Below are 15,155 nucleotides of genomic sequence, written 5' to 3'. Positions count from 1 at the left end.
TGGAGCTTCCTTCGCCAGGCTTGTTAATAAATTGTATAAATGTTAGTTCGTGATCAAAACTATCGAAGGTGCTAAGCTTAATCTAACACTAGATCCTAGTGGAAAATTCGACTAACGAGTCCACATTCAGTTGTTAGACCAATTTGGACTGCATACGATTTACTTCACTTCAACAACTATTTTTAACACCAAACCTGCCACGGTCAAAATGACCGGTATTATATTTTACAATGATTGAAACTATAAAAATTCACATATGGAAAATAATGGAATAAATTTCTTTGTCCAAGCATTGATTATGTTGAAAATTATGAACAATCTCAATAAAAGGGTTGCCATTTTTACAAGGCAATATTAACCAGATACTGTTAATGCTTGGTAGGTTTAGTGTTAAACAACCCCCAATTCCTATTGGACACCGTTGAATCGTGTATAATAATTTTAATAACGACCAATACACGTAAAATGATTGAAGTTAGACGCCCAATCAATAAACTAAAAATAAACGACCTCGTCGGGAGCCTTTTTAGTAGTAAAAAAAATTTTAATGCGTTCAATTAATTTTAATATGTAGCGGCCTGCGGACTTTTTTGCAAAATAAAAATTTTGTGAGTCGAGTGTCTTGTCTTTTGACAATCTGGATAGTCAATTCAACTATCAAATTCTGCTAATGTTTTCGCAGTTTTCATTTCACCTACTCATTGTTGTCTCACATACATAAAATCTGCAGTCTATTAATAAGTATCGTTACAATAGCACATTACAATTGAATGGCATATTAATTCTGATGACTGAGCACACCAGATTTCATTAACTTTAGAGTCAATGAACTAAAAGCGATCACAGTTGGGCGCACAATCAATAATTTTTCTACTCGAGTTCATTTTGTATTAAAATAAAAATGTTAACTAGAGTTAAGTCGATGTTTTTAATTAGAAGAATTTTTGAGCTACAGTTCTGGCAATGCGATTGAACTTATGGTTTAATTACCTGAGCTGGAAGGTAACAGGTCGGGCAAGTACGGCAGCTTCTTAATTAGTATGATGCTGTCGTAAATACTAGGCTGCAGGAGAGCTGCTATGGCGTTGCTGATCAACACTGCTATCATAATGGGAACGATGTGAGTGATCTGGCCAGTCATCTCGAACACTATGACACTGACAGAGATAGTGTGGGTCACTGCTCCTGAAAACGCGGCTGCACCGACCGTGGCGTAACCCCCTGGAACGAAACCCCATGAAAATGAAACATCCCCTCTTCATCGAAACGCCATAAAACATCAACAGAGCTGTCTAATCACACAAACGATATAAATCTGTCCTATTTAAAATAAATTGAAACATGTCCGACAAAAATTTTAATTTGTGCACACGTCTAACACCAGAACTATCGAGCCCTAAACAAGACTGATGTGCATACCTTTATAATAGTAATAGGATTGAATTTTGAATTAGGATTGAGACAAATTTCTCAAAAGAAATATTTCTTTCACTTTGTAAAATCCGCCATTCGCATGGTCTCGGTGGTTCTAGTGTTAAGGGGGGTGATGAGAGAGGGGGTTACCTGGCACAATGGGGGTGATTATGCCACCGTATCGAACACCAGTCGGGAACCAAAGTGCCATAGCCTCTCCGACGGCTCGTCCCAGTGCTGCACCGATCTTGAAGACTGGGATGAAGATTCCCGATGGCACGGGCACCGTCGAGCTTATAATGGAAAAGATGAACTGAAATCAAAGGCCCCTTGGTCGACTGTGCACTCTCCCGTTCGTCCGTCGATCCACCGTTCCCCGTGGATCATGATCGAGAGCGGATCTTACCGTGAACGCGACGAACCCGAGGAGACCCGTGAACACGTCCGTGTACGCCGTCGACCAGTGTTTCACCATGTTCATCTCCTCGACACCCAACTCCTCTTTCGTCCAGCTGAAGTTCGTGAACAGACCGTACACCTGGTCGTGGGTGTTCAGGTCTCCGGCCATGAATTGGCCTAATCCCAGCGGAAACGAGACGGAGGAGACCAGCAGCGAGACGATGCCAGGGTATAAAAAACGACTGAAACGGTTCGATGTGGTTTGATAAGGTCCTCGAGGAGTGGTGGTGGTTTGTGGAGGTTTGGTGGAGAAATGTTTGCGTTATGTGGGTGGTAATGGGAGTAGGGAGGGTGGTTTAGTTGTTTGAGTGGGTTGGTTGATGTTTGAGGATGTTTGATTGTGAGTTGTAGTGAAAGCAACAGGATTAGATAGGGTTGTGGAGAATTTTTTGAAGATTTTAACTTGGTTTGTGATTGATAAATGGATTGTGGGAGTGAATGTTCGTTGTTTGATGGTTTGAGAATGTTTGATAATGAGTTTTAGTGAAAGCAACAGGATTAAATAAGGTTGTGGAGCAATTTTTTGAGGATTTTCAATTGCTTTGTGATTGATAATTATGTTGTAGGAGTGTATGATGGTTGTTTGCAGGTTTGAGGATGTTTGATAATGAGTTGTAGTGAAAGCAACAGGATTAGATAGGGTTGTGGAGAATTTTTTGAGGATTTTCAATTACTTTGTGACTGATAATTGTGTTGTGGGAGTGAATGTTCGTTGTTTGATGGTTTGAGAATGTTTGATAATGAGTTTTAGTGAAAGCAACAGGATTAGATAGGGTTGTGGAGAATTTTTTGAGGATTTTCAATTACTTTGTGACTGATAATTGTGTTGTGGGAGTGAATGTTCGTTGTTTGATGGTTTGAGAATGTTTGATAATGAGTTTTAGTGAAAGCAACAGGATTAGATAGGGTTGTGGAGAATTTTTTGTGGATTTTCAATTACTTTGTGACTGATAATTGTGTTGTGGGAGTGAATGGTGGTTGCTTGCAGGTTTGAGGATGTTTGATAATGAGTTGTAGTAAAAGCAACAGGATTAGATAGGGTTGTGGAGAATTTTTTGAGGATTTTCAATTACTTTGTGACTGATAAATGCGTTGTGGGTGTGTACGATGGTTGTTTGCAGGTTTGAGGATGTTTGATAATGAGTTGTGGTGAAAGCAACAGAACTAAAGAGAGTTGTGGAGAATTTTTTGATGATTTTGATAGTTCTATGACTAATAATTGCGTTGTAGATGTGGATAATGGCTGTTTGAGTGGAGTGGTTGGCAGTTTGAAGATGTTTTTTGACAATGACTTGTAGTAGAAATAATTGGAATGTATTGGCTGTGACAACTCTTGAGAGTTACATTGTTTCGTAGCTGACAATTGTGGAGTGTAGTGATTGCAAATGATAGTTGTTTGAGAAGGTTTGAGAAAGATTGTTAGAGCAGTTTGCTTATCATATGAAGTAATAAAAATATTGTAGTACGTATTAGTGCTTCACAAGTGGAACATGTACCGAAATGTGTCAAATGGAAGTCGTAGAGCACATACAGTGAAAATAAATGAATAAAAATTGTAGAATGCCTGTAGTGCAAAATAAAAACTAAAAGTTATAAAATCACTCGTGATACAGTGATCTAGTGGTGAAAATTAGATCTTGCGTTTCGAGTACGAGTAATAAAATGTGTAAAAAGTTGAAGAGTAAATACAATGAAAGATGAAGAAACGAAGATGTAGAATGGTGTAATAGTAAATGATCGTTTCGGTACGCACAGCCAATAAACCAGTAGCCGTGTGACCGTTACCATGATTACTCACTTCTTCTGCAGGAAGCTGTTCATGCTCTTGTTCTTCCTCATGAAGATGACATACTGTCTATGCAGCCAGACATAAAACGCGCCGCCGAGTCCGCTGCCAACTCCGATCAAAGCGAAGACGAACAGCTCTTGCGGATCGAACGGGAAGTCCATAGTAAAATTGGTAGCAAACATCGCGGTGATGGTCTCCTCCCTTTGGAACCAGATGGCCAGCAATCGGAACATCGTGGCCCCGCAGACGGCGGCGAAGAATCCCCTCCAATAGTTTCTCACGGCGAAGTACACCGTGGTGACCTCGATGCTGAAGAGGACACCTCCTATCGGGGCAGCGAAACAAGAAGCCACACCGACTGCGCACGCTGCTGCGAGCATCTCGCAGTTTCTGCTCTCGTTCTCGTAGATCCCTTGGAAACTGGTCACCAACTTCGACAGCAAGGTGGCCACTATACTGGCGATGTGCACGAACGGACCTTCCTTGCCCAGGGGCAGCCCGGAGCCCAAGGTCGCCGTCAGACCTATCACCTGTTAGGAATTAGGTCAGGTCTACCGAGGAATCTCAAAACGCTACGAACAAACTCCGACAAATTCTTCCGGTTGCTTTTGAAACTGAATTCTCGTCTTTATTAGCACTCTGTAATTATGACGTGGACATTTATTCAGTCGGATATTGTTTCAACCATGCCTCTATTCAGTTGATTCCACGACCTCGAATTGACTGATGGTTCTACTGCGGATTTTACGCATTTATGACAAAAGCGGGTGACTGCAATTTGAAGTGGCAGATTGAGAGAATTATAATTCAATCTTTTAAAATTGTTAAAGAAAGAAATAATTCCTGTTTACCCCTGCGCCTTGAGAATTTTTATTCTGCATAAAGAATTTAAAAGGATGCATTACTTTTGGTCTGCTCCAGTTATCAAGGTCAAATAGACTTTTTCAAGTCGCTCTGTCTTATTATTTTGCATAAAAATCCGCAGTAATAAGGAAAGCGATTGAGAGAAGCTAACCTTGGCGATCAGAGTGCGAAAGGTCAGGTACTCCTTGAGGGCGACTCCTCGGAGGATGGTCTTCATTTCCGGGATTCCGGAGCCGATGCTCTGAGGTGCGACGATGTGGACGAATCCTGCGCTGAAGAGGATCAGGCAGACCGGAAGTGACACCCACGCGAGGTACTGGAGCGCTGGATGTTGTGTCAGGTCCTGGTAAAGCCATATCCTGGCTGGTGGAACAAGGACACTGTTAACGACTCGTTCAATACAGAACAATCATGCGGAAAATTGGAAAAGAAACAATTTTGCAATAATTATATAGGTCCTATAAAATCCTACAAGGTCCCTTTTCTATAAGATATTTTATCTTTAAGGGGTATTCTGCTTTTCGATTGCGACAATTTTTTTCAGAGGAACTATTGAACCCATTATATTGACATTTTGCACACGTATTTGTTGGCATTTGAACTACACGTACGATTTTTGTGAAGTAAAAATAATCAAAATTACATGAGTTGTATATTTTTTTATGGAGTATTCCGATTCTAGTACGCACGATTCCGGTCTTTGTATTCATCGGAAACAGAAAAATTGTTTATTAATCGGCATGAATGTAGTTATGGTCGGAATCAGAAGAAATGGAAAATTTTGATTGTCTATAAAATGGGGGAATTTTGAAGTGAGATTTTTTAAACGTTTTCCAACCTTCAGTATGATAAAAAAATAAGACAAAATTGACGGATTTTAAACATTTTGGTTTGGAGAACCAAAAACCGAAACACCCTCTCAAAAAAGTTCTCAACTATTACAATAAATATTGAATCTTATTCCAACAGGAATTTTTAACGAACTGCGTTGAACAGAATTATTTGAGAAATTAATTGAGACTGAGTGAAGTTAATTAAGTGTGAACTGACCGTTGTTACACATGGAAATGCCACGATCCATGGCATAGCTGATGAGCGCCATGATGATGCCTAGAAGGGCCAGGAAGACCCAGTCCTCGCCTAATCGAGCTCCAGTGTGTTTCCAGGCGAACGCCAGCAAAGCCACCAGCTTCCTGCAAAGAGGACCTCTCCTCGACTTCCGGAACTCCTCTCTGCCCTTTTCATACTTCCGTCGCGCTTTGTCGTGGTACTTGAGCTTCTGTGCCTCTTCCTTCGCGTACTCACCCAGGTCTTTCGTGTAGCGACCATACATCTAGATTCATAGTCAGACATGATTTCTTCGGGAAACGTTCAAAATTTTATGTCATCTGCGTACTGGTGGTGAGCTGTGATTTAATCGTTCCTTCCTCAAATAACAGCATTTAATCATTCCTTCCTCAAATAAGAGCATTTAATCATTCCTTCTTTAAATAAGAGCATTTAATCATTTATTGTTGAAGGACTCAAAGGAAGTTTCACTGTTTTTATTGACAACTAAAACGTATTGTTGAAGCAATACAAGATGAAGTAGGTTTAACCCTTTGCACTCGAAGCCATTTTAACTCCAAAACGAAACATTTCTTCCAACCTAGAATATTTCCCTACTATAGATTTTTTTTTCAGCTTATAGATACAAACATGGTGCAATTTACAGTCGCCATTCGAGTGTTAAGGGTTAAAAAAGATTTTGAAATGGCTTGGAGAACTGGAGGATTTCCAGTTTGGAAATATAGAGCCTCTAAGATTTGGAAATACAAAATTGAAAGTCTTCAGAGAATTCTTGAAGAGAGGATTCAAAATGTTTTGAGAAATTTCCCTGTATTTATTGACAACTAAAATATATTGTTGAAGCAATACAAGATGAAGTAGATATGTAAAGAAGATTTTGAAAAGAAAGAAACTGGAGGACTGGAGGATTTCAAATTTGGAGATATATAGCCTCTAAGATTTGGAAAAGCAAAATTGAAATTCTATAGAGAATTCTTGAAGAGAGGATTCAACATGTTTTGAGAAATTTCTCTGTTTTTATTGACAACTAAAACTTATTGTTGAAGCAATACAAGATGAAGTAGATATGTAAAGAAGATTTTGAAAGGCTTGGAGAACTGGAGGATTTCCAGTTTGGAAATATAGAGCCTCTAAGATTTGGAAATACAAAATTGAAAGTCTTCAGAGAATTCTTGAAGAGAGGATTCAAAATGTTTTGAGAAATTTCCCTGTATTTATTGACAACTAAAATATATTGTTGAAGCAATACAAAATGAAGTAGATGTAAAGAAGGTTTTGAAACGCTTGGAGAACTGGAGGATTTCAAGTTTGGAAATATAGAGCCTCTGAGATTTGGAAATACAAAATTGAAAGTCTTCAGAGAATTCTTGAAGAGAGGATTCAAAATGTTTTCAGAAATTTCTCTGTTTTTATTGACAACTAAAACTTATTGTTGAAGCAATACAAGATGAAGTAGATATGTAAAGAAGATTTTGAAAAGAAAGAAACTGGAGGACTGGAGGATTTCAAATTTGGAGATATATAGCCTCTAAGATTTGGAAAAGCAAAATTGAAATTCTATAGAGAATTCTTGAAGAGAGGATTCAACATGTTTTGAGAAATTTCTCTGTTTTTATTGACAACTAAAACTTATTGTTGAAGCAATACAAGATGAAGTAGATATGTAAAGAAGATTTTGAAAGGCTTGGAGAACTGGAGGATTTCCAGTTTGGAAATATAGAGCCTCTAAGATTTGGAAATACAAAATTGAAAATCTTCAGAGAATTCTTGAAGAGAGGATTCAAAATGTTTTGAGAAATTTCCCTGTTTTTATTGACAACTAAAATATATTGTTGAAGCAATACAAGATGAAGTAGATGTGTAAAGAAGGTTTTGAAATGGCTTGGAGAACTGGAGGATTTCAAATTTGGCGATATAGAGCATCTGAAATTTGGAAAAGCAAAATTGAAAGTCTTCAGAGAATTCTTGAAGAGAGGATTCAAAATGTTTTGAGAAATTTCCCTGTTTTTATTGACAACTAAAATATGTTGTTGAAGCAATACAAGATGAAGTAGATGTGTAAAGAAGGTTTTGAAATGGCTTAGAGAACTGGAGGATTTCAAATTTGGAGATATATAGCCTCTAAGATTTGGAAAAGCAAAATTGAAAGTCTTCAGAGAATTCTTGAAGAGAGAATTCAAAATTTTCAAGATTTACATACCACAGAAGCTGGAGCTGAGAGAATAAAATTTAAAAAAAATTCATAGCACTCGAAATTTAAAGATTCCAGGATTTAACAAATATGAAACTAAAAGGCTCCAAAGGTGTGGAGAATTGCTAAGATCTAGAGATCACTGAGGATTGTATAGAATTAAAAAATTGAGCCAACTTCGAAGACTTTAAGCCCCCGGAAATATATGGATTACGAGGATTTGAAAAAGATCGCGATGGCACCTCGAACGTGTCAATAATTGAAACAATCTTCCCGGCTTTGGAAATGGGAATTTCTTAAAAATTTCAAAGAAGGTTCAAAATTTAAACTTTGCAAAATAGGAATTTCCAGCGCTTTCACCACCAGTTCGCAAAATACAGAACTGACTGTTGACCATTGAATGTTGACATTGCGTATGCATTAAAATAATCTTAATATACAAGTTAATCTCATTCTGAGAGGACACGATGCATTTTCCATGGCACAATCATGAAATACATACCAAACATGTACGATCCCCGATCTGTCAGCTCGATCCTCGAACAAAAATCATACACTCGCGGCACTCTGACTTCTCAACTACCATAATCTACCTCGACACCGACCGTAAAAAATCTTGAAAAAAATTCTCACGAGGTACAAATTAGCTCTTTAACTTTTGCTGAAAATTTCAATCGAAAACCGCTGAACCGAAACGAGACATGGATCACGGTGCTCGATCGATTAACGCTTGATCACACGACCGAGCAGAATACTATGGCATTAAAGTGTTTCCGATACGGATTGATCGTCGTCTATCGGGCTGAACATGATCGAACGGATCTCTGATTTATCTTACAAGGATCGACAACCTCTTTCGAGTTATTTTCAAGTTGCGTTTTCGCTGTCCGTCGAAAGGTGGTGATCATGCTCGTGCAGAAAAGCGAGCGAGATTTAGCGAAGTACTCGGGGCCACGAGGGATTACGTTGAAATTGGGTCGAGCGAAGCTTGGAACGAAGGGAGTTAGGCGATTCCGATGGGTTTTAATGCGCGTATTATTTTGTGAGAATCGATATTCACCGGCGATAACTCGCCGGGGATGAGATAACGAATTTTATCGGCGACAGAAATTTCTCGTGGAAACAATGACCGCTCTTAATTCGAGTCACATGCGTGCCGATAGATATACAATCGAGATCGATGCTCGATCGTAAACATACTATTCGACTCTAACAGAAATTCGTTCGGCCGCGAGTATACGGTAAGGAGCAAAACTGATTACACACTATTTGAAACGGCATAACTGTTTTAATATTAGATCAAATGATTTGAATGTTGTTGAGAAGTTAGAAGGTTTATTAGACGAGGAGTAAAAAATTAGAATTGGTCGGAATCGCAAAAGAAATAGTAAAGAAATAGTAAAAGTAATAGTAAAAGTGCGATTTTTAGTCGAAAATCGTGAAAAATGGCAATTTTCCCACTTTTAATCGTTTATAACTCGTAAACGAAGTAACCAATATCGGTGAAATTTTCAGCATGAATATTAATTTATTCGAGCCAATAGAACACATTTTTTAAACTTTCAATACAGGCTCAGATAAAAAAGCTGAAAAAACCAACTTTTACTATTTCTTTTGCGATTCCGACCAATTCAAATTTTTCTCAAAAATTTTCTACACCTCATCTAATAAACTAATTCTTCCAACTTCTCAATAACATTCAAGGCATTTGATCTAATCTGAAAAAAAGTTATGTTGTTTCAAATAGTGTGTAATCAGTTTTGCTCCTTACTGTAGTCTAATTTTAACGCTGTCACGTTGGACATGTATGACTGACAATCTTTTTATCGAACTTGAACATTAATTTGGATTACAATGTCTTCGGCAAATCAAAGATTAATGCGTTCTACAAGAATGTTGTACAAGCGATTACTAGATTGCGGATTTTGTGTATTTATGGTAAAAATGAGCAGGTGGAATTTAATGAAAAAGATTTTAATCCGGAGAGGGATTAAAACAATTTGAAAGCTTGTCAAAATTATTAAAGGGAAAAATAACAATAATAATAATATTCTTCCTGGCTCCTGTTCATTGTAATCGATGCACACAATTTTCATTTTGCATAATAATCTTCAGCCTAGTAGTTTCCAGACTGCGGATCTTTATGCATTTATGGTAAAAATGAGCAGGTGCAATTTAATGAAAAAGATTTTAATCCGGAGATCGATTAAAACAATGTGAAAGCTTATCAAAATTTTTAAAGGGAAAAATAACAATAATAATAATATCCTTTTTGGCTCCTCGGCATTGTAATCGATGCAAACAATTTTCATTTTGCATAATAATCCTCAGCCTAGTAGTTTCTAGACTGCGGATCTTTATGCATTTATGGTAAAAATGAGTAGGTGCAATTTAATGAAAAAGATTCTAATTCGGGGATGGATTAAAACAATTTGAAAGCCTCAACGTATCAGCAAAAGGAAAAATTACAAGAATAATAATATTAATAATAATAATATTCTTTTTGGCTCCTGTTCATTGTAATCGATGCAAACAATTTTTATTTTGCAGAAAAATCCCCAGCATAGTAATTACTAGACTGCGGATCTTTATGCATTTATGGCTTCTGAAAATGTTAAAAAAATTTTATACCATAAAATTCCACAGAATTTAGTATGATTTTTATTTATTCCAGATTCACAAATGCTACTACCACTAAAAATTAGATTTCATTTGTTTCCACTTTCCTAAAATTTGCCCACAAAAATTGAAAATTGCATAAACATCCGCAGTCTAGTCATTACTAGACTAGTTAATAGACTATAGTATAATGAAAAATGTTATACTATAAAATTTCACAGGATTTAGTATGATTTTTATTTATTCCAGATCCACAAACGCTACTACCACTAAAAATTAGATTTCAGTTGTTTCCAATTTCGTAAAATTTGCCCACAAAAATTGAAAACTGCATAAACATCCACAGTCTAGTAATTACTATAATAAATCTTGTCTCCTCTATTCCATAAGTGTCCTGATATTGTTTGACTCTTTTCAATGGCGTTAACAATTCAGTCGTGGCTCGTTGCAAATGCAGACAATTGTAAAATTGAATAGACTCTGCTTGTAGTCAACGATTTTGTAATCGATTGATTGTAATTTTCTACTTTGCACTTGTTAACAAATGAAAAGAAGATACCAAGAATGATGATTTGAACAAAAAGAAATGTTTCATATACCACGTTTTTAAGACGGACTAAAAAGTAAAAAACAATTCCACTCTAGGGTCAGATTATACTAGAATTTGTTTACCCTGTTTTTGGGAATTAGTTTTTACTTTTTAGTCCACCTTAAAAACGTGGTATATTAAAAACTCCTTTTCAGATCTCTGGAGCATTAATTAAGAAATAAAATGTTCACTTCTATAGAACATTCACCTCGAGTCATATTTTGCTTCACGAACCCTGGATTTCTATACGAGGAGGATTAAAAATTTGCAGCATAGATGGTAAATTGTCCTTGACGATAACGGAGATTAAATAATAAATTAAAAAATAAAAACCTGAATTTATTACAAAGTTTGTTTAAGATTTCAAAATAATTGATTACTCATGGATCCCCCTAATTTTAAATATTTTTTCGCGAAATTTTGCCCAGGTCTGACAGAGAAGAAATCGAGGTAATAAAAACGTGGTAAAAACTCATCCCCAATCCACCCTCCAGAAAACGTGTTTTTTCCGCTGGCCCAAAAACGACGAAGAGAACCCGTGTATCTCGGAATGCGAGTTAAGCGTACCAGTTTACAATAATTGCAACAATCGAGACGCAAACAAGATCTCTGCCAGCATGAAAATAAAGGGGGTGATTAACTGTAACCGAGGAAAACACACGTCCGGCTAGTAATAGTCACTCCAAAGAAAACAACATCCGAGAGACCGGCGATGGCCGCTCGAGGGTCTCACTTACGACATAGTCATCGTTACAGACGAAATAGGCCCGATTCAGGACGCAAGCCGGCATGAAAGCTGGATCGATGATCCTGCGAAGCTCCCTCGATCGTTTCGCGCGATCAGGTCACGAAGGACGAGGCGTTGCTCGTGCGAATCGAACAGAGATCGCACATTTTCCTACCGATTCGTCTCGAGTGCGACTCTCGTCCTCGTTCTCGGGATCGGGTCGAAACTGGTCTAGATCCTTGTAGATCGTTCAGCACCGACTAATTACTGCGTCATTGTAGTCCGGTGTGCCAGTCGCACGCCACAGTCCGCTGGCAAACCTCGGAAATCGGTATTTTTGGCGGTTGGCTTACTGCGAACCGTTCATCGTTCTATTGTTTCCTCTTTCCTCCGACGCTGCCAGGACCAGAACTTGTCAATGCGGACGACCACAATGTCCGAAACAGTCCTGCACCCTTCAGATCTCCGGACAGTTTTCACCCCCCGGTTCACTGTTTTTCACTTTGTCGATTTTTGCAACCCCCGGGACCGAAATTCCGCGTGCAGGAGACTGTGGGCTTGTTGGAAAAGGTGTTAGTGAGTTTTTGGTAGCTTGGTGTGTGCAGATTTAATGTGTAGTTGTGCAGGTGCATGAAATTTAGACTCGTTAAGCACCACTTTGGTTAAGGGTAGATATTTTATTCTGATTTATTAGGGTTCGAATAAAATTTTATCTGAATTTTTAGAATATAAAAGGGTTACACTATGATCAATTTTGACTATTTAGTTTTGGTTTCAGTAATGTAATTTTTGTGCGAATTTTTAGAATATAAAAGGGTTACACTATGATCAATTTTGACTATTTAGTTTTGGTTTCAGTAATGTAATTTTTGTGCGAATTTTTAGAATGTAAAAGGGTTACACTATGATCAATTTTGACTATTTAGTTTTGGTTTCAGTAATGTCATTTTTGTGCGAATTTTTAGAATGTAAAAGGGTTACACTATGGTCAATTTTGACTATTTAGTTTTGGTTTCAGTAATGTAATTTTTGTGCGAATTTTTAGAATGTAAAAGGGTTACACTATGATCAATTTTGACTATTTAGTTTTGGTTTCAGTAATGTAATTTTTGTGCGAATTTTTAGAATGTAAAAGGGTTACAGTATGATCAATTTTGACTATTTAGTTTTGGTTTCAGTAATGTAATTTTTGTGCGAATTTTTAGAATGTAAAAGGGTTGCACTATGATCAATTTTGACTATTTAGTTTTGGTTTCAGTAATGTAATTTTTGTGCGAATTTTTAGAATGTAAAAGGGTTACACTATGATCAATTTTGACTATTTAGTTTTGGTTTCAGTAATGTAATTTTTGGGCGAATTTTTAGAATATAAAAGGATTACACTATGATCAATTTTGACTATTTAGTTTTGGTTTCAGTAATGTAATTTTTGTGCGAATTTTTAGAATGTAAAAGGGTTACACTATGATCAATTTTGACTATTTAGTTTCGGTTTCAGTAATGTAATTTTTGGGCGAATTTTTAGGGGTAGTTCGTCATTCTTCAAAAGGATTTTTAAGCATATGCTTGAGGAGGTAATGTTTCTAAGATTTCTGAAAAATGTCGAGTTTATAAATAAATAAACCTCCTTTCGTGGTTATCAGTATTACAAATTTCGAGAATTCTACTGACACGTTAAAGCAGGAGCAAATGTTCAAATGTTTGATGTTACTGTTTGTTCTGATTGGCAGTCAGATTGCTTTTATTTGTTAGTTCATTAGCTTCTGTCTCCGCGAGTGGCGGGTATTCGATTGTTAGGTGAAAAATTAGCACTCGCGTGACGTTTGCGACACTCGATTTGCGACAAGGATCACTCGTCTCGAGCGGATTTCTTTTTGCACTTGCTGGTTTTCGTTTTTCATTTAACTACAGTCTCGATTCTTCAGTGTTACAATTCGATTTCGCGTTTAAATAATCTCTCTTGTATTTGGTGATGTCTCTTGTTTTTTCAGATTCTGTCAATCTTACGTTGAAATTTTAAAAAACTTTCCGTGTCCTCTGTCTCGATCGTTGATTGCCAGGAGTCATTCGTTGACCCAAGAGAAGTGTCATTGGAGAAATGTGCAATTCCTGCTGTCTGATTCGCAGAAAATTTTTAATTTCGCGCAATCGTCCTGCAAATCGTTTCGACTCCTTCGAGCAGAATATTTTCATCGTTCCTGTTTATTGAATTTTATATTTCCGTCCCGATTCCTCGAATAATTTATTGGCACTGGACTCAGTTTACCAGCTCCTCTTGAATCCTTTGAACTTCCACTCGCTTCGACTATTTATTGAAATTCCAGGGAACCAGTGATCCATAAGATCACGTCTCTCCTTAATCCCTTCAATAAAATACCAGAATAGACTCAGGTCCACGTCGTTCGTACCTTTCCCACAATTTTTATATTCTTACTTCGACGACCAATATTCTTATAAAATTCAATTTCGAAGACACGGTTCCTCGAAACGTGCACGCACTTCCTCGAACTATTTATTTATTTAAATTCCAGAGAGCCAGGTGTCCTTGTACCACTCATGTTCCGAAACATCTATTTCTGATCCACACGATCAATCATTCCACTGGACCTTGTGTTATCTGTGTCTCTGAAAAGGACGCGCGTGAAATCCAAGTAGGTTTAGCCTCTTCAAAAATTATAGTACACTCGTTAGACTGTCTACTTAAGTTCCAAATAGTCAGGTTGCCTAATGAAGTTCCTATTCGTGGACTTTGTACTTTCCTTTTGGGAAGGGTGCACATGCTATTCGAGCACAGCTTCTCCAAAAATTATAGCACACTTGTTAATTAAATAGTTAAATATGTATTTAAACTCCAAAGAGTCCAGTGTCCTTTTAAAGCTTCTATTTCTGGACTTTGTATTTTTCTTTTTGAAAAGGATTCACATAAGATTGCAGGACAGTTTCTCCAAAAATTATAGCACACTTGTTACAATTAAATAGTTAAATATATATTTAAACTCCAAAGAGTCGAGTGTCCTTTTAAAGCGCCTACTTCTGAATTTTGTATTTTTCTTTTAAAAAGGACTCGCACAAAATTGAAGGACAGCTCCTCCAAAAATTATAACACACTTCTTCCAACTAAATAATTAAATGTACATTTAAACTCCAAAGAGTCGAGTATCCTTTTAAAGCGTCTATTTCTGAACTTTGTATTTTTATTTTAAAAAGGACTCACACAAAATTGAAGGACAGCTCCTCCAAAAATTATAACACACTTCTTCCAACTAAATAATTAAATGTACATTTAAACTCCAAAGAGTCGAGTATACTTTTAAAGCGTCTATTTCTGAACTTTGTATTTTTCTTTTAAAAAGGACTCACACAAAATCGAAGGACAGCTCCTCCAAAAATTATAACACACTGTTTCCAACTAAATAATTAAATATATATATTTAAA

General features: G+C 37.0%; 1 protein-coding gene across 7 annotated transcripts in view; it reads right to left on the bottom strand.

Annotated features, from left to right (window-relative positions):
- The window catches only part of Clc-a (chloride channel protein 2), an 81,872-nt gene that overhangs the window by 6,445 nt on the left and 60,272 nt on the right, over positions 1 to 15,155 (bottom strand). For 3 of the 7 annotated variants that reach the window (XM_076797895.1, XM_076797876.1, XM_076797885.1), the window contains 6 exons: positions 5,576 to 5,858; positions 4,677 to 4,888; positions 3,671 to 4,191; positions 1,820 to 2,054; positions 1,564 to 1,726; positions 991 to 1,221 (listed from right to left, as the gene is read on the bottom strand). In XM_076797895.1, coding sequence (XP_076654010.1) covers positions 991 to 1,221; positions 1,564 to 1,726; positions 1,820 to 2,054; positions 3,671 to 4,191; positions 4,677 to 4,888; positions 5,576 to 5,858 — 1,645 coding nt within the window. Of the gene's footprint in view, positions 1 to 990; positions 1,222 to 1,563; positions 1,727 to 1,819; positions 2,055 to 3,670; positions 4,192 to 4,676; positions 4,889 to 5,575; positions 5,859 to 8,286; positions 9,015 to 11,729; positions 12,093 to 15,155 lie in introns of those variants that run through there. The other 4 variants (XM_076797904.1, XM_076797914.1, XM_076797922.1 and 1 more) reach the window with 4 other exon arrangements.

Source organism: Halictus rubicundus, chromosome 1, assembly GCF_050948215.1.
Source record: "Halictus rubicundus isolate RS-2024b chromosome 1, iyHalRubi1_principal, whole genome shotgun sequence".
Classification (NCBI taxonomy): domain Eukaryota; kingdom Metazoa; phylum Arthropoda; class Insecta; order Hymenoptera; family Halictidae; genus Halictus; species Halictus rubicundus.
The sequence above is the reverse complement of the archived record's forward strand: the minus strand, read 5'-3'. Positions and strand labels throughout refer to the sequence as shown.